This window comes from Vitis riparia, chromosome 8 (genome assembly GCF_004353265.1).
Source record: "Vitis riparia cultivar Riparia Gloire de Montpellier isolate 1030 chromosome 8, EGFV_Vit.rip_1.0, whole genome shotgun sequence".
In the NCBI taxonomy this organism is placed as follows: Eukaryota; Viridiplantae; Streptophyta; class Magnoliopsida; order Vitales; family Vitaceae; genus Vitis; species Vitis riparia.
The window spans coordinates 16,886,941-16,913,239 of NC_048438.1; the positions used below are offsets into that span (position 1 = coordinate 16,886,941).

General features: G+C 35.9%; 4 protein-coding genes across 6 annotated transcripts; 3 read left to right on the forward strand and 1 right to left on the reverse strand.

Moving 5' to 3' along the window:
• The first annotated feature begins 830 nt into the window (after positions 1-830).
• LOC117920011 (cytokinin riboside 5'-monophosphate phosphoribohydrolase LOG7-like) lies at positions 831-5,000 on the forward strand. The gene is made up of 7 exons (XM_034837352.1): positions 831-1,055; positions 2,025-2,122; positions 2,997-3,027; positions 3,390-3,489; positions 3,645-3,715; positions 4,426-4,569; positions 4,709-5,000. Exons 1-7 carry the CDS (start codon positions 948-950, stop codon positions 4,805-4,807), a joined length of 651 nt encoding a protein of 216 aa, XP_034693243.1. The 5' UTR covers positions 831-947; the 3' UTR covers positions 4,808-5,000.
• Positions 5,001-6,906: 1,906 nt separating this feature from the next.
• Positions 6,907-12,732, reverse strand: LOC117920744 (2-Cys peroxiredoxin BAS1, chloroplastic-like). Its single transcript, XM_034838351.1, has 7 exons — positions 12,429-12,732; positions 11,629-11,703; positions 10,802-10,883; positions 10,584-10,663; positions 9,482-9,607; positions 7,406-7,519; positions 6,907-7,269 (listed from the first exon to the last, which is right to left on the reverse strand). Exons 1-7 carry the CDS (start codon positions 12,654-12,656, stop codon positions 7,153-7,155), a joined length of 822 nt encoding a protein of 273 aa, XP_034694242.1. The 5' UTR covers positions 12,657-12,732; the 3' UTR covers positions 6,907-7,152.
• A 1,329-nt stretch (positions 12,733-14,061) lies between these two features.
• Positions 14,062-15,466, forward strand: LOC117919811 (transcription termination factor MTEF1, chloroplastic). Its single transcript, XM_034837073.1, has one exon. It carries the CDS (start codon positions 14,190-14,192, stop codon positions 15,195-15,197), a length of 1,008 nt encoding a protein of 335 aa, XP_034692964.1. The 5' UTR covers positions 14,062-14,189; the 3' UTR covers positions 15,198-15,466.
• A 3,281-nt stretch (positions 15,467-18,747) lies between these two features.
• On the forward strand, positions 18,748-25,761 carry LOC117921166 (transcription factor E2FA). 3 transcript variants are annotated; one of them, XR_004652295.1, is made up of 15 exons: positions 18,748-19,127; positions 20,722-20,914; positions 21,134-21,187; positions 21,298-21,383; positions 21,461-21,549; positions 21,674-21,728; positions 21,947-21,999; positions 22,109-22,159; positions 22,259-22,307; positions 22,431-22,499; positions 22,594-22,670; positions 22,861-23,083; positions 23,819-23,885; positions 23,969-25,182; positions 25,372-25,761. XR_004652295.1 is itself a non-coding variant. In XM_034838975.1 (14 exons), exons 1-14 carry the CDS (start codon positions 18,927-18,929, stop codon positions 24,103-24,105), a joined length of 1,404 nt encoding a protein of 467 aa, XP_034694866.1. In that variant the 5' UTR covers positions 18,748-18,926; the 3' UTR covers positions 24,106-25,340. The 3 variants fall into 3 exon arrangements, 2 of the variants coding, with proteins under 2 accessions (XP_034694866.1, XP_034694867.1); XM_034838975.1 differs by lacking the exon at positions 25,372-25,761 and having other exon boundaries at positions 23,969-25,340; XM_034838976.1 differs by lacking the exon at positions 25,372-25,761 and having other exon boundaries at positions 18,749-19,127; positions 22,434-22,499; positions 23,969-25,340.
• Positions 25,762-26,299: the final 538 nt, after the last annotated feature.

The following is a 26,299-nucleotide window of genomic DNA, read 5'->3' on the forward strand; positions in this document are numbered from 1 at the left end:
CATTCCTTACAATTCAAGTGGGAGGGTTCACACGTGACCTGCGTGTCCTACAAAGAAGACAAAAACCAGCATTCTCAGAGGAAGTACTTATTTATTTACTTTCTAAGTGAAACCAACCAAATTCAACACAAAACCAGGAAAGCCTGGTTGATTATCGAATCACACCCTGCATTGATCCGTTTGGTATTCGTTTTCTCAACGGTATATCAAACACTTTCTATTTAATTATCATCCAACATGTGTACAGTTCAACCACACATTTTTATTATTTTTTTAATAAAAACAATTAAAAAAAAAATTTGCTTTCGTATTTTTATTGTTTCAATTTCAAGTGGGTAGCGCCACCCAAATAGGGGTGTTTACATGTGAGCAGCATGTTTCATAAATAACACCCAATTAGTATATCCTAATGAATAAGACATAAGCTAGAAGAAGCAGGACTCAAATCTTCTCCTTTTATTAAATTGCAATGCAAATAATTGTGATTATGGTCCAGCTTTAGAATTGATTTCTGTTGCCATGACAATAAATTTTTTTTTTTTTTTTCCCATTATGGTGTCTTAGAATTAAAAAGGTAGATCATGTGACACATTGCATGTGATGAGAAATGTGTCTTATTTTAAAAAAGGGAGTAGGATGGGGGTGTGGCTTGTAAAGGTGGAGTGCGAGACAGGGTATCTTTCCTCTTAAGTCGTTTTAGAATTGAAGGACTCCTCCCAGAAAGGAATCATATTTTAAATTTTAATGATATATAGAGGTAAAAAGATATATTAGGACTTAGGGGAGGGAGATTGGGATTAAGCTATAAAGGCTTGAAAGTAGGCTTTGAGGGGTTATTTATATATTTAAACAAACACTCCCTTTATTTTTCATTCTCAAACCCGCCCCTTCTTCCAGGAGTTTGATCGTTGAGAGAGAGAGAGAGAGAGAGAGGAGGAGAGAGGGAGATGGAGGACACCAGGTCTAGGTTCAAGAGGATTTGTGTGTTTTGTGGGAGTAGTTCTGGGAAGAAAGCTAGCTACCAGGAGGCTGCGGTTGAGTTGGGGAAGGAACTGGTAACAATGGGCTTCTTCTTTTTATTTTTTATTTTTTTTCTTGGTTTTTTGTTTTCCTTTCGTTCCAGTCTTGAATTAGATGGTTGGATGAGCAATGGGATTGATGCTTTTCCCTTTTTTATTACCCTCTTTGGTTTGGAAAATCCGGTGTTGTTTTTGAAGATATGGATTCAGAACTACCCTCCAAACAGGCTCGTATGGGTCGCCATTGATGATTTCTGGGACTCCATCACATCGTTCTTTCTTTGGTGTCTAGGAATAGATTCAATGAGAAATATTTTCGGAGAAAAATGTCGGTTCTGAATTGGGTGCAAATTGACTTCTTCTCTCTTTCTTCCTTACCTTCTCTTAAAAAGTAAGGAAAAAAAATTGGTTTACTGTAAACTTTTCTTCTCTTCTGCGTATTCTTCATATGGTTTTTCTTCGAAATGATCTTGTATAGTGTTTTGTCTTCCTTCTCAAGTGGGTGTGGTGGTGGTGTGTTGCAACAAACCAGCTTTGAACGTGGGCTTATGATTGTTGGGGAATTAGGGGGAAGGTTTAGGGTTTATGTTTGGCATGAGAGATTGCTAGCTGTAACCTGGCTGTCAGTTGAGCAGCCTTCTTGCATGATCTTTGTTTTGGTTTTTAACTGTTTTTTTTTTTTTTTTCTTCTTTTATTTTTGCCCCTCATGCTTTTCCCTAGGGAACCAAACGTGCTTCCTTGGTATAATGACTCACTAAGCGTGTTCTAACCTTGGGCACTTCCACAAGCCACCATCACCCTAAAACCTCCATGATTTTTGTTTATGGGGTTCCATGAAATATTTTTATACCAACCATTCACTCACCCACTGCCCCCCTCTATCACTGCTAGCCTTCTAATCTGATCTCACTCCTTATTGTCATCATTTTCATTTTCATTTCCTTGTTTCGGTGATGAGGTCTCTGACACGTGTGTTGCTTTTTCAATGTGTGTGTTTTTTTAAGGTGGAGAGAAGGATTGATTTGGTCTATGGAGGTGGGAGCGTGGGACTGATGGGTCTTGTTTCTCAGGCTGTTCATGATGGTGGGCGCCATGTTCTAGGGTTTGCTCTCTCTCTCCCTCCCTCTCGTGAAGTTTCAAAAGACAAGCATCATTTCATCCCATATTTCTCTTTCTTATCTGGTTCTATAAAATGGGTTTTCATTTTTTTTTCTTTCTCTTGAAACCATGCACAAGTTTTCAATTTTCTAAGAAGTCTGTTCTCATACCACTCAAAGGCAGACATCATGGGATCAAATGCCGGGTCCTGGTGAAAAGGGGATTTGTGCATTTTTTTTTTCTCCTCCTCCTTCCGGGAAAATACGCCTTTTTGGAGGATCTGAGCATATGTTTCTAATACATGAAAAGCATGTTTATCTGCTATACAGAAGAATCTAAAAGTATGCCTTTACTAATTGTTTTTGGAGCTTTTCTAGCAGTTTTGATCAGAAGGCTAAAGTGAATCCATTTGGGTCTTTGTAATGTCAGTACACATACTGGAATTCCTAGTTGGAAAGAATGGAATGGAAAAAGGAGTTAAAAAGTATGGAAACTTTTAGCCAGTGATTGGAGCACCTTCTATTTTGAATAAAAGGGGCACCCTCATATGTGAAAAGACATTGACCATTGGTTTGTCTTGCCTACAAAGGGAACCTTGGAATTTCTTTCTTTTTTATGCACTTCATTAACAAGTGGTGCCCACATCACTGTCCCAGGGTTCTTTGTTTCCATTTTCTCTTCACCCAACCTCTGAAACTAACACTTGATGCTTCTCCTCCTTTATTATATTTCTTGGGAATGTTATGTCTTGTTCAGTTCTCCAACCTTCGCATGTAGGGTGAATCCATTGGGAGTATCATCATATGTCCTAAAGCTATTAAAAAAAGATGATGTTGTATAGGATTGTGACTGAACGGTGTACCTTGGGTTGTTTGCAGGGTTATTCCAAGGACTCTAATGCCTAGAGAGGTATATTCAGAAACTTAAAAACAAATCTACCCTATTTTTTTCCTCTCTCGTTTCAGTTGTTGAATGCAATATCTTGTGATAAGACTGTTTCGTTAACTGCATTTATTTATCATTTTCTTTGCTTGTTATTCACTTGTCCTCTATTTTCTTTGCTCTTCTAAATTCCTTGAGGCACATTACAAAAACCACTTTTTTCCTTCAAAATAAAGATTTTTTTCGTTTATTGATCATGCTCTTTTTAAATTTATAGAGGGATTCTCTCTCTCTCTCTCTTCTTTTCCCTTTCTTCGTTTTCCTTTTTATTTTTATTTTTGGTCTTCATCTTCAGTTTCCCAGGTTCACGTTATGTGTTATTTTTGCAGATTACTGGAGAGACTGTTGGAGAAGTGAGGGCTGTATCCCATATGCACGAAAGGAAAGCTGAGATGGCCCGTCAAGCTGATGCCTTCATTGCCCTCCCAGGTATATATATATATATATATATATATATATATATATATATATATATATATATATATATATGATCCATGGATCAGAATTTTGAATGTAGAGCTCTGCAGTAATATGTCATCAGACTCATTAGACATATTTGTAACTTCTCCATTTGTTAATGTCAGGTGGGTATGGGACCCTTGAAGAGCTGCTTGAAGTCATTACATGGGCACAACTTGGAATCCACAAAAAACCAGTGAGATATATTCTCCTTGACTTCCATTCTCTTTTGGAAGTGAAGATTGACACATTTTTCATTTCTGATTTGCTTTAAATGGAAATTACAAAGTGGATGAGCCATAAGTCTTTGTAGCACTAACTGCATATATTAAGAAAAAAATTTGCTGGTATGACGCAAACTCTTCTAAAACCAGACTTCCAGCTGGTATTATGCATTAAAAAAAGTGTTCTTTAATTGATATAACTAATTTTTGTAAGATTGTATAGGAGATTTTACTTCCCTAATGAACTAATTTAATATCATAGGCAGTAAGATTTTTGTTTTTTAGTACCTCCAAGTTTATAATGTTGAGTAGGTTATTTTTAATTCAATATCCCTGGCAAAGCCAAGGAGGCAGGAGCTTTGGTCAATAGTGTGTTTCAAAGTGGATGGATAAGAAGGGGGAAACCACAGAATCGGTGCATGTGGGCATGCTTTTGGATTCACATGGAAAGATAGCACAAGATTTGCTACTCCAATCAAAGTCACGCATTGTATGATGTGGGGAAGTATCTCCGTTTGAATGGGAGAGAAAAGCTCTGAATAAAGGCTTAAAAAAGTAGAATTGTTGGTCAAAGATATTCTGTTTGTATCATTGGTCACCTAATGAAAATTAATAATAATAATCCAAGATTGTGATTTTGATATTACAAACTTTCCACTAACATAATCATGAACTTGTGTAGGTGGGTCTGTTGAATGTGGATGGATACTACAATTCCTTGTTGTCTTTCATTGACAAGGCTGTCGATGAAGGCTTTGTTTCACCAACTGCTCGCCGCATTATAGTGTCCGCACCAACAGCCAAAGAATTGGTCAGAGAACTTGAGGTACAGAGACTAATGCCTTTTTGTTTTGGACCTGTTGAATTCAAATTTAAAGGAGTTAAACGAGCAACTCATTAAAACTTAATGGTTGGGTGTGGATTTCAGATCTTAATTTTGATGTAGTTTGGATGTTTTATGGCAGGAATACGTTCCGGAGCATGATGAAGTGACATCTAAGCTGATCTGGGAAGAGGTGGAAATAATAAGTTACGCGTCAGAGAAGCCTGGTGTGGCCACATGATTGCTACACGGTTTTACTCTCTGTAATTTTTTTGGGGTTTTTAGCTTACTTGGTGTATAGGTATATACGGTCTATACCGTACAATTTCAGCACAGAAACCTTTTTTTGCCTTTCTTCGAACTGCGCCAATATCACTGTGACTCAGGAAGTTTTGATATACATGTTCACCTTTTCCCTTTTTTTTTTAACTTAATTATATAGCGTCTTTTTTTTTCTTTGTAATTTCTATAATTTTCTTTCATTTATTTTAGCTCCAAATAAGCTTAGGAAATTAAATATCAAATGAAGAGGCGAGGCGTATTCATAACTTCGAACAAAATATTTTTTATAAGGGGTTGTTAATCTTTGTTAAATGTGATGAAGAGGATGTCAAAGGGGGGCAGTTAAAGAGAATATGGCATAACTACTGCTAAAATACTGTGTTGGAAGGTGGGCCACCATGGAAATAGATAGACGGAGAGAGTGCAAGTGCTTTGTTAGGTGGTGGGTCACATTTGTTTCCACCGTCTGCTGTCTTGACCTCTTCCTCAAACCCAGTCTCCAGTCTCTTCAGCGTCGTCAGGGTATTCACTCCAATCACTCCCCGTATTGATGGGGAAAGCGTTGTATAATGAGATAATATAAGCATGACAAATGTTTCGACTTTCAACATCATTATCTCGAGTCAGCCAGAAAGCTCATACTCCTAAGTCTTCTGAATTTTCCGTTTCCACCGCAAGCTAGCATGGTTTCACAGGGCTCAGCAGTAAGCCTTCATGGTCAGGCCTTGCAGCCAAATAGACTCATCAGACTCTCGGGCCCCCATCTCTCTTTCCATGCCTGTTCCTTCTTGCGTATTTGATTTTGGTTCTCACCCTTATGAAAACGAAATATCAAGCTGGTCTTACTATTTCAGCAGATGCATTATTAGAGAATTGTAGGGAGTTGTGGTACCATGCCGCGGAATCTTGGGCCTTATATAGACACGTATCGATTATATATTTTCAATGAGATATATCTCCTTATCCTTATCCACCCTGATTTTTCTCCACATGAACCTCCTAGAATCATTAGCTTATAGTTTGCGTTATTATAAGATCTAAATAATTATTATCTGTCTTTTTTAAGGATTTGGACTTCTGAATCATAATAAGCAATGAAATGATATTTATACGGATTGAAAAGAAAGACTTGCATAATTGTTGGGAGTGAGAAAAGAGGTATTGTTTTCAAATGTCAAAAGAAACAGCGGCATATTGCAAGTTGTCTTTCTCATCCAATACTAGAATAAATAAAGATTCCACCAACTTATTGAAATTTTAAAAATGGAATAAATAACGGCAAATCCGTCTCACAATTTCAGTGCTCAAGCCTCAATAAAATGTTAATGATGACACTAATAATTATGTGCTTTATTTTATCCATGAGAGCCACATGGCGTGGACATGTGAGGAATCAGATAGGGCCTAATTGAATTTGATTTGCTTAGATCTGGCGCAATCCGCAGAGGATTCTTCAAAACCAACCAAAATACGATCAATCCAGCTAAATCTCCAACCTATATTTACAAAGCATCCACCAAGATACTAAAAATCAATCTGAAACAATAACAACTAGCGCCCTCGTCCTCTGTTTGATGACTTTATGATCGTTCAGTTAATTAGTTAATCAATACTGTTGAAATTGATAATTTTTCCAAAATAAGTGCACTAAATTGTCTATTTTTGCCACAGCCACCAGGGAGCAAAGAAACTAGCCAATAAAAGAATTCATGTTCAATTTTTCAGACAGTCCTTGAGAAGAATATCTTGGTATCATAGGTGATATTTATGGCCATTCAGATAGTATTTGAATTGCTGGTGTTGCATTTGATATATTTCTGCAATTCTGTATTTCAATTGATAGGGAAGAAAACAAATGCCTTACAAGATTTCTGGTCTGCATCGCTTGTGCCGTGCCACTAGTAGAAGATGCAACATAGAACCAAAACCCACCACCATGAGCCCCTCCCTCCTTTCGAAAAACATCAGCTGGCACATTCGTTCTGATACCGGCCATAAGATTGTATTTCAATCTGCAACTTGAGCTATAAACTACCTATACTACCTGCCAAAAACAAATACTCCAAATAGCGTTTTGACCTGCCTGGATTAGCCCAAAACATAGTTTAAAAAGAGGCAACAATGGGAGGCGATACTGTTTTATACATGAATGGATTAAAAAAAGAACAGGATAGATCATACATGCTGTCTGATATGTTCATTCCCAGGAAGTACTTCTCAAAACTCAACTAAATGAACACTACATGAGTAAAAAACTCTTTCAAACCTCTCCAAACGACAATTAATATGCTAACAATATCCCCTTTATATTGCTGCAAAATATTCCTTGCTGAGCTTGGGATCTGGCTTCATGGACTTCTCTCCAGGCTTCCACCCAGCTGGGCAAACTTCATCTGGGTTCTCTTGCACATACTGTAATGCCTGTAGGACCAATACACAGAAGACAAGGTAAGAAAACCAACTATTAAACGGTCAAACAAGAGAACACTTCCAAATCTTAAAAAAATGGTAAAAGCTTCAAATCTTTTATGCCTCAACCATCGTTGAAAATAAATACCTGGAGTGTTCTCATTGTCTCATCAACGCTCCGCCCAATGGCAAGATTGTTGATAGTGGCGTGCTGAATAATTCCTTCCTTGTCAATAATGAAAAGCCCCCTGAGTGCAACTCCCTGACACATCAAACCCAAGATAATCAGACTATAATACTGATTATAGTGACACCAAGTCCATAGCTATGAGCTAATATAATGGCAAAATGAAATGAAGCATCACTCCAACATTTTATCTTTGGATAACAGTAATATGTGTATTTCCCTGACATGTTGAAAACAACCTAATGACAGACAACAGCAAGGTTACAGCTATAAGCTAATAAGGCAAAAGCATAATGGAAAAATGGGGTAAAGAATCACTCCTAACTTTTTATTTCAGAAAAACAGTAACAAACATGCAAAATGGAAGTGTGTATAGCACTCCCTTGAAGCCACAGAAGCCCACCATCAGCTTGTTCATCCAGATTCATAACATTCCTTGCAATTACTCATAGGCTTATGAGCATCTGTGCACTGTGCAATGTGCAATGGTAAATAATAGATACCAAGATGAACCACACCCACAAAGTATAAAACCCAACACTTAGGAAATATTGGTGATTAGATGCCACGGAAACCCACTATCAGGTTGTTATCAATTTTAGCCTCTGCAAAACCATGACACCAGATGCAACATAGTTACATAATAAATTTCTTTAAGTACAACATTTGATCAAGAATGCTAGCACTCTACCTAAAACTAGATTTTAACAATCGCATCCTTAGAACCCTTGCAACCAATATTGTCTCATTAACAGCAATATAATCTTCGATTTTATGAACAGCCCATCATACTTGTATTGAAATCATAATACATATCTCTTCACAAATTCAAAATGAAATACCTTAGGATCAACCAATCAACCCACAATCCAATCCGCAGCATACTTATTAGATTCAAACTGGAAAACACCATATTATCTGAAAATACTCAAAATTCTCACGACCAGACAAACTGCAGTTCTGATTACCAATCACAGAGATTACCCATCCTTTTTTCCCCAAATATAACCAGTATGCTCTACAAATATAACATGCTGAAGATGGGAGGAAAAATCCCTACATATCACAAAATCTTTGGCTTTCACAGAGCTCCATTCCCAGCAGGCTAATAGCATCAACAAAGAGAACAGCTGGAATCCTCTTCTTCAGGGTTGAGGAGTTTATGGCTCATTTTTGTATCTGGAATGGATAAATAAATAAAAGATTCCCAAATTTTTCAAAACTTATATGTTTTTTATTTTGAAAATATTCAAATTTAGCCTAAATAGCAAACATGTGTGTTGTAATTTTAAAACTTGTAACTTCCCTTTTTATTTCATAATTGGAACTGCAGGGTATTCATTTTTTTTTTTCAGTTTTTCTTTTTGGCAAAAGAACCCTAACTATAGGCCATAGGCTAGGCCAGCCCACATCCCCTATATATGGATGCAAGTAATGCTTCTAGGATATATATCCAATTTCAAAATTTCTTATTTATTTATTTTAAAAGAAAAGGTTGGCTTCCAAGTACCATCCTTCCAAGCTTTGTCATCTCCAAAAAATTGCATCAAACACTAGACCAGCAACCCCCACATGTAGAAAAGGTAAATGCAATATAAATAATAATCAGGAGAACATAAAAGAAAAAATTACAAGAATATCAGTTTAGCTAAGCTAAGACCAAATTAATTTATTTTGTTTGTAAAAAGTAATCATGAAAATGATAGACCAAATGAAAGAATCAGGGGGGTCAACATCAGAAATCTATTGTACATGCTACTCTGACAGGAGTAATCTGCATACAGTACTTAGCCAGTATATATTTATTTGGAATCAATCACACTACTTTTTTATTTTTTTAATAGGTAAAAGATAGGCATATATAAATTAACAATAGAAAAAGTACACCAAAGTACACAAGATGTATACAAGGGGCACCTAAAGGAAGGCCTCAAAAGATAAGTCAATCATACTACATTCTCCAAATATAGTCTTTAAGATAAACAAGACAGCAATATCGTTCAAGGATAAAGTCATAGAAAATGAGTTAGATCATACCTGATCTGGAATCAGCACATCATAAGATTTTGAAATTGACTTAGTGACATCAGAGACCAGGGGATACTTGAGATCACCAAGGCCACCTGACTTTCTATCTGTTTGGACCCATGCAAGGTGCGAGAACTACAGCAAAGCTAATGTTAGACCAACAAGAAGTATAAACAATAACAGATCTAAGCATAATGTTAACCTAAATCATAACACAACAAACTAAAGTTCCAAACACGAGGACACATATCATTCTGACACATTCAGGTTGAATTCCACAGTAACTTGAGAAATTATGTTATAGACTAATTGATAAGCAGTAATTGCCTCAATAAAAACCACTTGTCGATTTGTCAAATAAAATAAAATCATGTAGATGATGGACCAAGGTCATAGCTGGATTAGAAATAGATTCACATTTGTTAGCATTATCTCCCTTCTAAATAGCACTTTCACTGTGTCACTGAGTAAACCTGAACCAAAAGAAATAACATATTTATTCCCAATCCCACCCCAGGTTCAACTGCAGTTAGTAGAGTCAAAAGTATGATGCATCCAAATCTAGTCCATTGATGCTCGACCATGTGAACAATCAAAATCTTCTAAGATGTCAATACCACAAAAGAATAATAATAATTTATAAAGTATAATTGAAAAATACAATTTATTATGTAGCTTAATGGGAATATAGCATGTGCATGTGAGTGTGTAGACATATACACACAGGGGCAATCTCAGCTCACATTTTGTGCCTATAGCCCCATGATACTGCAAGGTTTGGCAGGTCTAGTTCAGCTTCTCACTGGAAAAACATGTCATCAAAACCATGTATATAGAATGCATTATTAAGCACCAGCACTCAATCTCCCTTTCTAGAACCTGCAAACCAAGCAAAAGGGAAACAAAGCTCCAATGGAGACTAAACCACATCTATAGAACCTCCACCAACAAATTTCATCTGCTAAACTAGGCATATGACTTTACCATGTGAACAAAGACACATTCAAATTACCAATGCATCAAAAACTAAAATGTAAAAAGTGAAAATTATAAAGGTCACAAGTGTTGGGGCATAAACATCATAGAATAAATAGAATAGAAAACAACTTACCACACTGTCAATAGAAACACCCAATATTTCTGTGTTTAACTTCTCAAACTCTTCATAGCGGTCACTGAAAGCAGTGATCTCTGCAAAATGGTTTAGGAAGGGGATAAAATAGATTCAGCATCCCCCATGCGAATGCGAGAAAAAGAAAAAACAAAAAGACGAGATTCAGTGCCCACAACTATCAAATTTCAACTGACATTTTCATACATCAAACTGACCTGTAGGACAAACAAATGTGAAGTCCAGTGGGTAGAAAAAGAGAATCACATATTTCTTCCCAATATACTCTGAAAGTGTAACCTGAAAGAGCAAGTCCTTAGTCAGGAAAAAATGGATATATATGGTACTACCAACCATTTGGTGCCCGATAGAACAACTTGGACCCAACAAAACAATCTAATTTTCCCACAGCCAAAACTATTACGCAAATTCAACCAAATATCTATATTGCATTTTCAAAGACAGGTGCAGTTCAATACAGGTGTACAAACCTGATTCAGCTCACACTAGTATCAAGTGTGCCGAATCAACTAAAGTTCAGAAAATATGAAACAACTAATTCAGTTACAATGGCACATGTGCATGCACACACACTGCACAACCATATGTATATGTATATATAATGAAATAAGCTACAACAAAACTAAATTTCATTTTACCTTATAAAAAGTGTGTGCACGCTTATATCTATATGTGCATGTATACATAATGTAACAAAATAAAACGAAAATAGATATCGTGTTATCATGTGAATGAGTGAATAATTATTACTAAGAAAGTAATACTTTGTAGCCCTTAGTATGAGAATGAAATTGTAGATATGTAAGCTGCCAATGAATCTCTCTATTTATATTTACATCCCTCCACAAGCAAAACCTGTACCTCAGAAAGGAGATAGAGCACATATTTAATAATCTAATTTGCTGCAGACAATTCAATGTGCTTTCAATAAAAAAACACCCAATGTATAGAAACCTTTATAGTAATTGTGGCTTGCGACTTTAAATGTTACTATATTTTCACAACATTGCTCTTCTATAGATACCTTGATGAACTCCTGATCAAAAACAGCTTCTGCCTCAAAATCCGGTGCCTTATTCCCAACCAGTGGAGCTTCACTCTGTAAAACAAGAAATCAAATGGAACTAAAATAAAAATTAAAAATAAAAGTTACACAGTAGCCAAGTCAGCTGACAGATGTGATAAGGAAATTGAAACTCTGATCATTTAAGTAGATCTATTTTCCAATCTAGTTTCAAGTTACATTAATGATTAATGCTTAGCAGAGAAAATCAGCCATTATGTGAATGTGATTCACATATGATATGTAATCCCATAATTCGGAATATTAGGAGCCTGAGTAGCCACATAATTAACTTAAAACTCGTGTCAGAAACCTAATTTAAGGGTTTAGTGGTTTAGATCAACTCTGATGACACGCTGTTTTTTATCCCAATTAATGCAGCATATTAACACTGCAAAGTTGAATGGAATAAGCTCATAATGACATAAAAGTTATAGACCGAAAGGAAGTAACCCGAATGCATAAACGCATTCTACAAAACCTCGATTCTTTGTTTGTTTGTCGAGAAAGCGTAGGGAAACGAGAGAAACATAAGAAGAACCTACTCTCAGAGGAATTACAGATAAGATTTAAATTTTGACATAATATGGTTTTCAACCATCGTATCCGCAACCAAACAAGGGGCATTTTCACGAGAAGTACATCCAAATGGAAATCGCAAAACCTCGGAAGCTAGTGAGTCTAAACCGCATTGACGGAAGTACCAAAAATCCACCACAGGTAGTGAAAATAAGAGCAATAGAGCCAAAGAAAATACTTACAGCCCTGACAACGAGGCTACGTCTGGCGTGAGAGCCACGGGAGGAAATGGAGCGGGGGACCGGAGATTGAAAGGGCTTGCGCAGAGGATTGAAGGAATTGGGGATGGTTAGGGTTTGGGGAGAGAGGGGCTTGGAAAATGAAGCCACGGTAGATAGGGATTTGGAAGGAAAAGCCCTGGGGTTGGAAGAGAGGAGAGCGGTAGGGGTTGAAGGAGCTGAGCAGGCCATCGGAGATAGAACTAGGCAGTAGCTTCTCTCCTCTCTCTTACAGTTTAGGGATGAGGAATGGTTAGACGAGAGGATAAGTAGGCAGTGTGTCTGTGGTTTGGTGGGGGTTTTAGATGCCGGCTGACCCGCACCCTATGCTCTGGATCTTCGGCCCAACCGGAAATACAGCTTTATTCCTAATATTACCTGCCTTTCTAATTTACATTTCTAACCTCTCTCCGCTCCAATTATTTATGTCTACCATGGGAAGAGACAAAAAATTTCAAAATGCCAAAAAAAATTTTGGAAGAAAAAATATAAAACTTCTCTCGTTCAATTATGACCCAAAAAATAAATGGTCGCAAGAAGGGGAAAAAAAATCTTGAACAATAAAAATTTAAACACTTCTATATTTTTTTTCTTTTTCTTTAACATTTAATTTTCTTACCTTATCAAGAATCAAATATATTCAAAATTATGGAAAAAAAAAATGACAAGGAAAATATTATTTTATTTTTTTTAAAAGAGGTTTAAAAATATTTAAAAATAAAATTTTTTTCCAACTTTTGTTTTTTTTTTTTTAATAAAATTAGAAAGAACAAACGGTTGATTTTTTACACTGATAATATGAAAAAGGTATTTAATTTTTAAAATAGTAAAATTGTATTCATAAATAATATAATTATATTTCTCTCTCTCTCTCTCTTTTTTTTTTACATAAACAATCAAATATAAAAATTTGTATGATTTTTTCTTTCAACTTTTCATTCATTTTATTTTTCCTTCTAATTTATTTATCCTAAAAAAAAGTTTAAAACGTATTTTGTTTTCTTTTCCTCAATTTTTTTTCATAGCAAATAAATAAATTTATAATTATTTTAGTAATTTTCAAATATTATAATATTAAGATTATGATTGTCAAGCAATGTATATTTTACTTCATGGCATTTTTTTTCATAAGGCAACTAAATAAAATAAATAAATTTATAATTATTTTAGAAATTTTCAAATATCATAATATTAAGATTATGATTGTCAAGTAGTGTATATTTTACTTCATGGCTCATAATGTCTAATATTTCAAAGATGTGAAATTTCTTAGATAAATAAAATACATCTAAAAAAGAGTGAATAAATTTATATCAAATGTGTATTATTTATTTTAAATCGTATTCATTTGAATGGAGCTGAAATTGATTTTTTTTTTCAATTTATTTTTCAACAACAAAATTTCTTATTTTAATGTGAGTTGTTTTCTGTCACAATTAATCAAAACTTATAAAAACAATAAATAAATATTAATTATAAACTAATTTAAAGTTGGGCTGATCTCTAGGCGGCCCAGAGATGGAAATTGCAGGCCCATTAATTAGGAAAATACGGGCATGGGTGGAATCCTCAAATTGGAGATACCATTTTTCTCTCTCAAATCTCCAAATCTCCAGATCATCGTTGAAGCCTTATCCATCTCTTCTAGACTCACACCCACTTCTTAAATTTTCTTCAACCAGTATACAACACTTTCCCTTCAGCCAAACATGTAGCAATCAGACAATGCAAGAAACCCTCCACCTTTCCTCCAAACACAGCTCCTTTCCCAAATCCCATGTTCTCCATTCCCACCATGATTTTTCTACACTTTCCCGCCCCAGAATCATCCACTTCCCCACCCTTTCCTCAAAAACTTCAATCACCATCCCACCCAAACCCTCCAAATCCCCAGAACTCCCTTCCATATCCCCACCTTCCTCTCCCGACCCTCCCGACCCTCACTCCCAATTCGAAGAAAAAATGCTCTACCTCGACTCCATCGGCCTCGATCTCTTCTCTCTCATCAACGACCATCCTCCCATCGTCTGCGCATCCCTCGACAACATCAAATCCACTGTTGATTTCATGTACTCCATGGGCTTTACCGCGCTAGAGTTCTGCCGCATCTGCGGCATGTGCCCGGAGATTCTCAACTCCCGCGTTTCGGACATCGTTCCCGTTTTCACCTTTCTCCTCCGCGAAGCCCGAGTGGACGGCTCCGATTTGCGCCGCGTGGTTAACCGGCGCCCCAGATTGCTCGCTTGTAATGTCAAGAACCGCCTGCGCCCCACCCTCTATTTCCTCCAGAGCATAGGCATTTCAGAGGTAAACAAACACACCAATTTGTTATCATGCAGCGTTGAAGAAAAGCTGATACCCAGAATTGATTACTTAGAAAAAATTGGGTTTTCGAAACGGGACGCAGTTTCCATGGTCCGGAGGTTTCCCCAACTATTCAACCACAGTATTAAAGATAATTTGGAGCCCAAATTCAATTACTTCGTGGTGGAAATGGGTAGGGAACTGAGAGAGCTGAAGGAGTTCCCACAGTACTTCTCATTTAGTTTGGAGAGTAGGATAAAGCCTAGGCACCAGTGTTGTGTGGAAAAAGGGGTGTGCTTTCCTCTCCCTATAATGTTAAAGACCACTGAAGCCAAGTTTCATGGTCGATTGGAGGTATGTTGTAATTCTTCGGGGCCTTTGAGAACTTCTCCTCTGTGGTGTACAAATTGTGATGTTAATTCAAAATAGAGTCTTTCCGTTTATATGCCTTCACTTTCAGTAGTCTTTTCGCCATAGACTTGATCACGTGTTTTAATCCATTGATGATTCATAGTTTTTCTAGCAACAATTTTCAGGTGTTCACGTCCTGAATAAGTACTTTTCTTCCTTAGGTTGACAATTGCATGAATGTTGATGTCCCTCTTCCTTTTTGGTGAGATCGAAGGGTTCACTCTTGTGCTGATTTTTGCTTTTCTTTTTAGTTTAACCTAATGTTGGTTATTTAGCATTTCAGGCTACACTTGGTCTATCTAAGCACATCTTTACTAAGCTTTCGAGTAATGGAGAGGAAATGTAATCATTTTAATTAAATTATAGATTATAGATATGAAATGAAATGACAAAATTATCCTCCTCTTCGATCTTTCAGCCTAGCCAATCCAAACCGAAATCCTCTTCTTCAACTTAATTTCGTGGTTTTTATTTATTTTTTCAATATTAAAAAAGAATTTGGAAAGAAAATGGAGGGGAAGGAGAGAGTTAGGGTTTGGATGGGTGGGTTGAAATTTTTAAGAAAATGTTAGTTTTGTTATTTTATAGCTACAATTTATCGAAAACAAGAAGGTTATAAAGAGAGTTTTAAGTGCAGGGATGGAGCCAGAAATGGGATGTAGGAGGGGGCAAATGTAAACCAAAAAGTAATATTTGGCTTACTGATCAGTTGGTTTGATTTTTTTCAAAGTTCAAGTCATGTTTTATTTTTGCGTGTCCCATAGCTAAATCCGCCACTGTTTAAGTGGGTGTGATCTACAATTTTTTTAAGAAACATTACCAAAAAGAAGTTAATTACCTTAAATGCTTTTATAGCATTAATTTACTATTTGTGTGGAGGCCTCACTTTTATGATATTATTTAATACATGAATATCCTATATTTATTAAGAAAAGCAATGTTGAACCAATAAAATATGTAATAGGTGCATTAACGTACACGGTAAGAGAATTAACTGCTTTTATCATTATCTCATTATATTTAATTTTTTATAAAATATATTATTGTTTTAATATAATATTATGTTAAATTAATACAAATATATATATATATATATATATAATACAATCATTACATTAATCTCAGAGGTACTCTTGTCCCATTTTTATCAAGGAAGTGAGATGTGTTTGGGTAGAGGGTTTCAAAGGATTTCGTTATCAAGAATGTCAAAATTGATATTTTTTATTAATTTCAAATTCAAGTAAACATTTGGAAGGAAATAAAAGATAATCATTCCTATTCATTTAATTCGTCAGTGATCAATAAGCCGTAACTTGTCGAAGATATGATACTCTTGTCACATTGAATTTTCACTTAATTTTTTTTTTAAATATTCCTTAATTTTTATCTTTCACCTCATGTCTGTTTTATTTATTGATTTGTCAAAATTCTAACCATAAGAATACAACTTCATGTTCGCATTCTTATAAATATAATCTAATGGTTGTGCTTGAGCATGAACTCCTAATCGCGTTCATGAGAGCACAATCTATCAATTGTGTTATAAAGAACACGGTTTTTATTAGGTTAACTCATGTTGACATCCCCAAACAACTAGCTTATACTTCTTTGTATTCACTATAGTGTCTACTTGAGTGGTCAAACTTAAAAGTATTATCTATAGTTGGAACATGCAAGAGTATTTAACTTTTTACTCACTTATATTTTAGGGTGGATGTCGTATGTTTGTTCTTGTTTTCCATTTATCTTAATCATGTGTTTGATCTTATACCGACTTTAAAACACGAATTCAAAAGTGGGTTTTTTTTTAAATCAGTACAAAAGCAGGACATGAATACCTCAGCACATTCAGAATTTGACACACCCATAAGGAAGACATGCTACCGTGTTTATTCAGCCATTCCGTAGTCGAGGAAGGGTAGCCGCTCAAATACATGGGTATGTCGAAAAGATCGAGTGCTTGATTTGGATGCATTATCATGGGGGCTCTACGGAGGAAACTTCCTAAACCATTTTTATGCTTTAGAGTAACTTGAGTTAGGAAAAAGGAAATCCATGAAAGACCGGAGCTCCCACGTGACCAATTGCAATTTTTTTTTTTTTGAAGTTGTGCTAGATTGTCAACTTCACATGGATCATGGGTCTGTTCGCGCAACTCTTTCCCACTTCTCACAAACCTCCTCTTTTTTTTCCATGGTAATGCTCAAAGGTCGAGACAAGGTTATCGCTTTCATTTTTAAAAAGGTCATAAGCTGGTGTTACTCCAAAACAATTTTTTTCAATTGCATCAAATTTGCTTCATCCTTGCATTGCTTTCATCATAGTTAGAGAAATGCCAATAGTGGCATTTGGGTGGATGCCACGTCATGACCTGCGCAATCACTCTTACGCCTGAGCCGTGGCATCTTCCATCACTATCTAAGTTATTGACAATATGAATAATATGACTCGTTTTTAATCAAAGCCAAGTAATGCAACTTTAAATGCTCATGGTTGGAGAGACTCTAACAATGAAGGCGACAACTAACAAGGGCTTAACGCCACATGTCTCATATCGGAAGCGATGGCACCGTTTCTTTATATGCCCAACAGTAACCTCATTTTTAGGGTTTGATGGGACGTGGGGGAAAAGGAGGTGAGTGCCAAATAATCGGCAGCCGTTTGAGACAAATAGAAGGCGCGTATCGCCGATTCGAAGCAACATATTTTGTTTTTTCTACCCTTCTTTCTATCATTTTAAAACTGATGCCCCTAATTTTGCTCTAATTTTTATAACGTCACTCACTTTCTTTCCTTTGTAGTTTTTTATTTTTTATTTAAATAAATAAATAAATAACATTCTCTTTGAACCCATGCTCCAGGAAATCAACCTACACCAGGATTTTTATCCGTTTCCGACCATTGCCACATCCTAAATAAAAAATCATTTGCTAAGAAATGCTTGGATTTGACCGGGAATATTTGGCACAGATGATGGATGATTATGAGATAAACTACTTTAGACAATATGATACATTTAGTGAAATTAACCCTTTCACGTCCTTGTACTGTAGTTCTTTGTTCAATTCCATTTTTGTGCGTAAAAAACTAACTTGACAATACTGAAATTTAACGGTCACTTTTTTTGCTTAACTCTATTTAAATTACAAACAAAAATAGACATGTTACAATATATTGATTAATCAAGAAAAAACGAATTTTAGCCTGTAGTCCATCTCTAACGCATGAGAATAAGTGAAAAAAGTGTCAGGATAATTAAGTATTTTAATTCTAATTTAATCACGAAGCTTAAAATCAAAGAAAACTTACCTCTTATATTATAAAGTATGAGATGTTAAAATTAAATTCAAATTGCATTTGTCTTGTTAACACCATTGTAATGCAACAAACAAACCGAAAATATGTTTTAAAATATATTTTCAAATTTAATTTAAATACAGACCGCGGGGCAATACGAGAAAATGAAAGTATAAACGAAAGGCAAGGGGGGAAAGAACATAAAAACATGAAAAATAAGGGGCAAGAATAGAAAAGAGTGAATAATAGTTTTGGTCAGTGCTCCAATTCCCTCCACATCTATCCGAACTAAAATTCCCTCCTTCCCTCGTTTTCTGCTCTCGCTTCCCCTTACTTTCCCCCAAACCCCTCTCTCTCTCTCCTCCGATCCTCTCCAATTTCACCAAACCCTAGCAATCGCTCCTTCCTCTCTTCCACACACATCTCTCCGCTTCCATCGCCTAATCTTCCATGTCTGGACCTCGAGCTCCCACCCGCTCCGCGCCTCCGCCGCCTTCCTCTGGTCAGATCCTGCGGCCGATGAAGCGTCACCTCCCCTTCACGTCTACCAAGCCGCCGTTCGTCCCTCCTGACGATTACCACCGGTTTTCGTCTGCCGATGCTCACGGGGTTGCCAATCACGAACCTGAAGGCATTGTCGTCAAGTCCCCTGTGAGCTTGATGTTTCTCTTTGCGAATTGGATGTTTTTTGGGATTGTATTGAATTCTAATTTTGTTGACATTACTTTTAAATGTTTTGGTTTGATAATTTTATTATGATTTTCGAGTGCTTGGGCTTGCGCATTTCGCGATCTATGTGTTTCTTGGTAATTTCGCAGAGATGGAGTTTGGCGCCTACAAAAAGATTTGAGTTTGGTATTGCACCGAACAGCATGATATTATCTTTGTGCTAGTTTGATTTGGAAAAGCAACGGTTGTGAAGAAAAAAAAAACAAATGGAAAATAAGAAAGATGTTAAACAACTGGAGTGTCATCTGTGCAGAATGAGTAAAATTAGTGAATGATTCAAATTCAAAATATTTTTTATGTGAAGTGAGTTTATGGATGAACTTGCAAGCTTCTTTTAGATGTTATGCCTTATTGAACTGTGAATTGTAAGACTAATGCCTTTGTTTGTAAATTAATGTAAAGGATTGGGTTGGATATACATACCAAGGGTTCAGGGAGAGGTTGAAGATGATAGTTCTTTGGAATTTAAATCCGCACAAGGCTTAGCTGGCTTCTCTATTTTGGATTATATCATATTAAGTTGCATAAATTTAATTTCTTGTCCCTATCTTGCATTGGTGAAATCCGGGTAGTTGGTTTAAGAGGGATTTTTTTTCTTTTTTCCTGAAATCAGATCTGATTAAATTGCTGTGGCTTTCTCTTTATAATGACTTAATGAGTTGTTCAGGTTGGCTTTTATTTCTCCTTTTATGATTATGCATTTTTAATTCCTTAAATTTTTTTCATAAATTTGTGCAAGGTTTATGGTATTGTAGCACACAGAAGTTTAAGCAAAGTTTTACCATATACATTCTGTTTGAATTAATGATGCAATCATTGTCCTAGATGATACTTGTGCTTTCTTTGAGTGAAATCTTTGCCTGGGCACTTGAGATGCTGCCAAAGGGAATCACAAGCATATGCTTTGTTAACGGCAATTGGCTGTGAAGAAAGTTTATTGTGGATTACCTTGCTTGATGCTTGAATTGTTTTATAAAAATTGTGCTTGGTTTTTCTCTTTATCTTTTTTTTTATTTTATTTTATTGGATTTTGTTGAAAATCCTTTTATGATTTGTTGTGGTTGAAAATTGTCCTTGTCATTTTCCTTATTAGACTTAATGCATTCAAAATGATCTTCAGTAAAAAACTATATGATTCCTTTACCGTTTGAAGATCTTTTGATTTTAGTTTACTAATCATGAGTTAATTACAGGCATTATGACGTTGACTTATATGTAGTCTTGAAGCATAATCATGTACAGTTGTGTTGCACTTTCTGTTATAGTCACTAATATTTCTCAGTTCTATACACCATAAGTGAGGGTGTATGCCAAGGTCCAAAAGATATTGTGGTTAATGTGTCTCCTATATTTCAATCATTGTTAAAGTTTGCTGCCCAAATCAATGCTTGTACCCCATTATGTCATATCATCATAAACTGGATCTGTTGTGACAATTAAAAGAAAGAATATCATGGCCAGTTTGTCCTCTGTATGTCACTAATTTCAATTCTACAAACAAATTGCTGTTTCTCAGCAATTGAAGCGGAAAAGTGCAATGGATGAAAATGAAGTCGGATCTAGTGAATGGACTGCCAGTCCTGGATATGCTGATGCAGGTAACAGTCCCTTTCGAACTCCTGTTTCTGGAAAAGGGGGAAGGATATACAGCAAGTCAAAGGTCTCAAAGGGCAATGTATGTGGACCTCAGACCCCTGTGTCAAATGCTGGTGAGAAATGTTATCCAATATCTTTGTAGTAATTTCTCATTTGTGATCAGGATACTATGATACGAACTTTAGTGAAAAAATAGTCTGGGAAATAGATTGTGTTAGATGGTTCAAATCAGATGCTTTCCCCCAGCATAAATGTATTTTCAGAGTGCAGTTCATACTCCACAGGGCACAAAGGAAAAGAATCTCATTAGATGGTTTCTGTTTAACTTGCAGGTTCCCCTTCTACTCTTACTCCAGCTGGCAACTGCCGCTATGACAGTTCGCTAGGTAATATTTGAAAGTGATTGCATCTAAGATTAGTTCTTTATATTTAACTAGATGCTACTTTAAGCTCTCATATGTGGTGTGAGTGACAATAATGTGCCACAACTTCTCAGGTCTTTTAACAAAAAAGTTCATCAATTTGATCAAGCATGCAGAAGATGGTATTCTTGACCTAAACAAAGCTGCTGAGACTTTGGAGGTGTTCATTTTTCTATTTAAGTACATGTATAATATAAATTACATGATATTTTAATTTAAGGTCTTTTATACACACAGGTTCAGAAGAGGCGGATATATGACATAACAAATGTTCTGGAAGGAATTGGTCTCATTGAAAAGAAGCTCAAGAACAGGATCCGCTGGAAGTAATCCTGAAATATTTTATATCTCTAAAAATTTGACTGCTTTTATCTTAGGTTTGAGTTGAGATTTTAGCAAGCATTTGGAGAACATGTAACTCATCTAAGCATTGGTTGAATGATTGATTAGGGGGCTTGATGTTTCAAGGCCAGGGGAGGTTGATGATGATGTCACCATTTTACAGGTATAAAAATGTATATTGGTTGATTGCCATGTAAACGCTTGGGACTAGGTTTATCTTGATTTATGAAAATCATCACATGATCTCTTGTTCATTATGTAATATTAACCATGATATGAAACTAAAACACAAAACAAAACAAAAAAAAAAACTAGAAATGAAGGAATACAACCACTTTTGTGCTCTCCGGATGGTTGAGACTTCATCTTGTGGTTTGGCAGGCAGAAGTTGAAAACCTTTCCCTGGAAGAACGCAGATTAGATGATCACATCAGGTTATGGTTTATTAACTTTTTAGAATCAGTTCTGTATCATATTTTTAGAATCAATTCTGCCATCTTAAAACTATTGGATAATACTGATGATGCTCCCACCCTGTTACAGGGAAATGCAGGAAAAGTTGAGGGATTTGAGCGAAGATGAAAACAATCAAAAGTAAAATCTCTCCTCCACATGCCTACATTGAGTTATGTAAAGATAATTCGAATTTTTACTCACACAACAATACCCTTCTTCTTCTTCCAATTATTCTAGGTGGCTTTTTGTGACTGAAGATGACATCAAGGGCCTACCCTGCTTTCAGGTTAGTTATGTTGTAGCGATACCCTTTTTCTAGGGCTGCTGTAATTGTCTCTTATCTTCAAAGCTCACTTCCCCCTGATATCTTAGCTAATCAGTAATTCAAAATTTTATGATTTGCTTCTAGCAGAATGAGACCCTTATAGCAATTAAAGCTCCACATGGGACCACTCTGGAAGTTCCAGATCCTGATGAGGTAAGTGCAGCAGAAAATTTTGAAGCAAAGCTCATGTTATATTCTACACTTTGAGTTATTAACATATGGAGGAGCCTGCTTCTCTATGCACCAGGCTGTTGACTATCCACAGAGAAGATATCGTATAGTCCTTAGAAGCACAATGGGTCCAATCGATGTCTACCTTGTCAGGTATTCTTGCCTTTTCTAATGGGGCAGAAGTATTTACTTTGGCACATTTTTAATCCATATCCCATCTGCAACTCCGCATTCCTCTTTGTGTTGGTTGGATGATGGAGAACTTGGGATCCTTGCTAGTCCTGATATTCTTCTCTTTCTTCTCTTCTTTCTTTTCCCTCTTTCCCTGGCATTTGTTCTTTAGTCAATTTGAGGAAAAATTTGAGGAGATGAATGGGACTCAGCCTCCTTTGAGCTTTCCTCTTGCATCAAGTTCAGGGTCTAATGAGAACCCATCAACAGAGGTCGTCATTGCTGATAGCAGTGGGAAGGAACTTGAACCTCAAGATGGTTATCAAATGTGTTCTGATCTTACTGCATCACAGGAGTTTATCGGAGGAATCATGAAGATCGTTCCTGATGTTGATGTAAGTTTTGTTTTTTGAGTGATTTTATGAAAATATGACGTTAAAGTTTTGTTCTGGTCTTTTAGGTGTACTGTCTTGGACACTGCTTTGTATTTCTCATTGTACTGGGGTTGAGCCCTTTCCATGATGCCTTAGTCAATATTTTTTTACTTATCAAAAGAGAAAAAGGGTTTCTGAAGATAACTATGAATTTACCATTGGCATAATTAGACCATGGAAATGGATGTCTACAAATTTAACTTTTGAATGAGGACAGAAACATCATTCACATTTCTAGCATCTGAGCTTCAAGCCTGAAGAAGGCGTCTCTACCTAAGTTGTAGCTCACCTGGCATGTATTCAGTAACTTGAAGTCCCAGAACAGGATCTCTTTATATAATTATCGTGATCAAAATAAATTTTGAGATATTTCTGAGGCTTACTTTATAATAGACTACCTTTTCTTTTCAAAATTTCTTTTTAAAAGATAAAAGTATAGATCATCCAAACTAGTCTGATCATCTTAATTCTTTTGTATGTTAGACATCTTATGTGGAACCTATTTGTCGGTGAGACCTAACTATTCAAATGTGGACTTTGCCCTTAAGAAATGGGAACTAAGGAGCTTGTGGAAGCTCTGGATGAAAATTTGTAATTGTACTATTATTTTCTTGTAAAATTTCCAATAATTTATGATTGGATTTTCTGGAATTCAACATATGTACACTGGCTAAATGTTTCTTGTTCTTGTTACAGAGTGATGCTGATTACTGGCTTCGATCAGATGCAGAAGTTAGCATTACAGATATGTGGAAGACAGACTGTATCCTCCCTTAATGTTGCTACATTATTATTTTTGCATACTTTTTGCAGTGAATATGCTCAATTCCTTGACTCCAACTGTAGCGTATGTTGAATGGAATGGAGTGGATATGCTTAATGCAGAGTTTGGAATGGCTGATGTCAGTACTCCACTGCCTCAAACACCTCCATCTGGCCTTGCCGAGGGGCCGTCTACTGCTGTTAACCCTACACATAGGTGATTTCAACTGGTCCATTGAGTTTAATCAAGAAACTCAGGCACCTGCCTCGTAGCAACCTTCTATGCCCATCAATTTTCCTTTTAATGCCACTGGTTCAGTTCTTGAACTGGGAGTGGAAGATACCATTGGGTTGGCCATTAATGCATCATGCAGTGGATGGATGGTAAGCTGGAGGTAACTGCTAGTATACAGTTGAGAGATACAGTTGACCCTGTGGTTTAGTAATGAATAAAAAAACAAGTTGCTTTTGCTATTTAAAAGGAACATGGCAGCAGATAATGGAATGACTATAGCCATGTGTGCTGCAAACACATGAAATGGATGTAGCAAGGTTGAGCATACTGCATGGATATCCTTGCTTTCAGAGATTTCCCTCAATTTAACTAACATGAAATGTATCATGTATGTTCCTAGACATTTGGTATGCAGCCTTGTGTTCTCCCGCAGGAGAGGGGAAATGAGAGAAGGTGGTGGGTTGGGTTTTGTTGTTCCTGCAACTACTAAGCAGTATAGAATATGGTTATGGTGATAAAGGATGCTGATTTTTATTTGATACGTCTCAGTTCCGGGGATTGCATCCTTTCCTATAGTATAAATATTGTATGCAAGTTCTGAACTACAAGTTGAACTTGAGTCAACTACTTGGGGAAGTGGAAATGAAGTTCACAAGCAGAACCAGGGTGCTTGTGAAGGATTTAGCTTCATGTTAAATGTGGTTCTTTCAGATCCAGAATGGAAATAATTTGTAGGAGTCTATGGAAGTATAACACATGCTGCATAAGTACTAGGTATGTATTATGACATTTATTCATCAGTCTTTTTAAAAAAAAATTAAATTCTATTAATATCAAGGCAATTGTGAACATATTTTTTTGCCTGTCGGAGCCAACTGCTTGGCAGTACTGCAGCTCTGTTTGGTAGTATGTCATTTTCATTCCACAAAGCCTTGAAGAGAATGATACTCTTTACTTCAAAGTGGGGACCAATTTGTTTTGCCCTCTTAGAAGGAAGTGGATGAAGGGCCTTGGTTCCTCAACATCTTGGGCTCTTGACGCTGAGAGATTTGTCCTGTGTCAGGTTTGTTTTTAAAGAAGCTTCCTTCAATTTTAGATTAACATATTCTGGGGACAGCATGTGTATTTAATTTGTTTCTTTATTTGGTTTTCGACTTATCCTTGAGTTGGTTTATATTTATTTAGATATGTAATTTAATTGGGGTAGATGTAGACTTTTTATCTAAATTCCATTTCGATACCATGTGAAAAGGAAGCGGGAAGAAAGGACTCCTTAGCGGTATGAAAAACTATCGGTTGCCCGCTTGCACGTCAACCTCTTTTTATATATGGCCCATTTGTGCAGGCAGGTTGGATTGGTCAACAGTAGATAAGGTATGGTGAGATTCTAGAAGTGACCTTTTTTTTATCCATCTCATAACCACACAACTTTCAATCAATCCACACTGGATTCCCAATATGGTCCAGCCTGCAAGTCACTTCTCCGCTCTTCTTTTTCCAATTTTATCTGGTATACTTTTTCGGTGGCTCAGATGCTCCTGTGGTTCCACCTGCAGCAGCTACTGTGCTATTTTCCAATTTAGAATTTGAAAAGTATGTTTCAGACTTTTGAAAATATTTATTAAAAAACCCTTGTTCTTAATTTCAAATTTAATGTTTATGTAATTTACTTATCTACTTGTGTTTATGGTCAAAATGTTATGGAGTTGACCGGAAGAAGTTATAATGTTATTATTCTTAATTGATAGAAACTTCAAAATTTTGTCAAGCCGTCATTATCAGTTATAAATGGATGGTTAAGACTCATCGGTTCTTAGGTTTGTTTTAGTATAGTGCACATAAAAGGTGTAACATAAGCCTCTTGAAATGACTTTTGATGAAATTGAAACTGAAATATTTAAAAATTTAATAATAAATTATAAATGCTAAAAGTATTCATGAAAAAAGGGAAATTGTATCTTAGTTTTTAAGTTTTAATCATTGGATTTATTATTTTTGTTATTTTAAATGATCATATTTATATGTAAAATCTAGAGTTCTTTTATCTATGAAGCTGTAATTTGTTTATCTTGGTAATGAAAATTTTGAAAAAAGATATTTGCAGTAACATTCTTTTTAATATTATAATTTTTTAAACATAATTTAGTTTCTTTTTTTACTTAAAAAAAAAAAAAAAACTG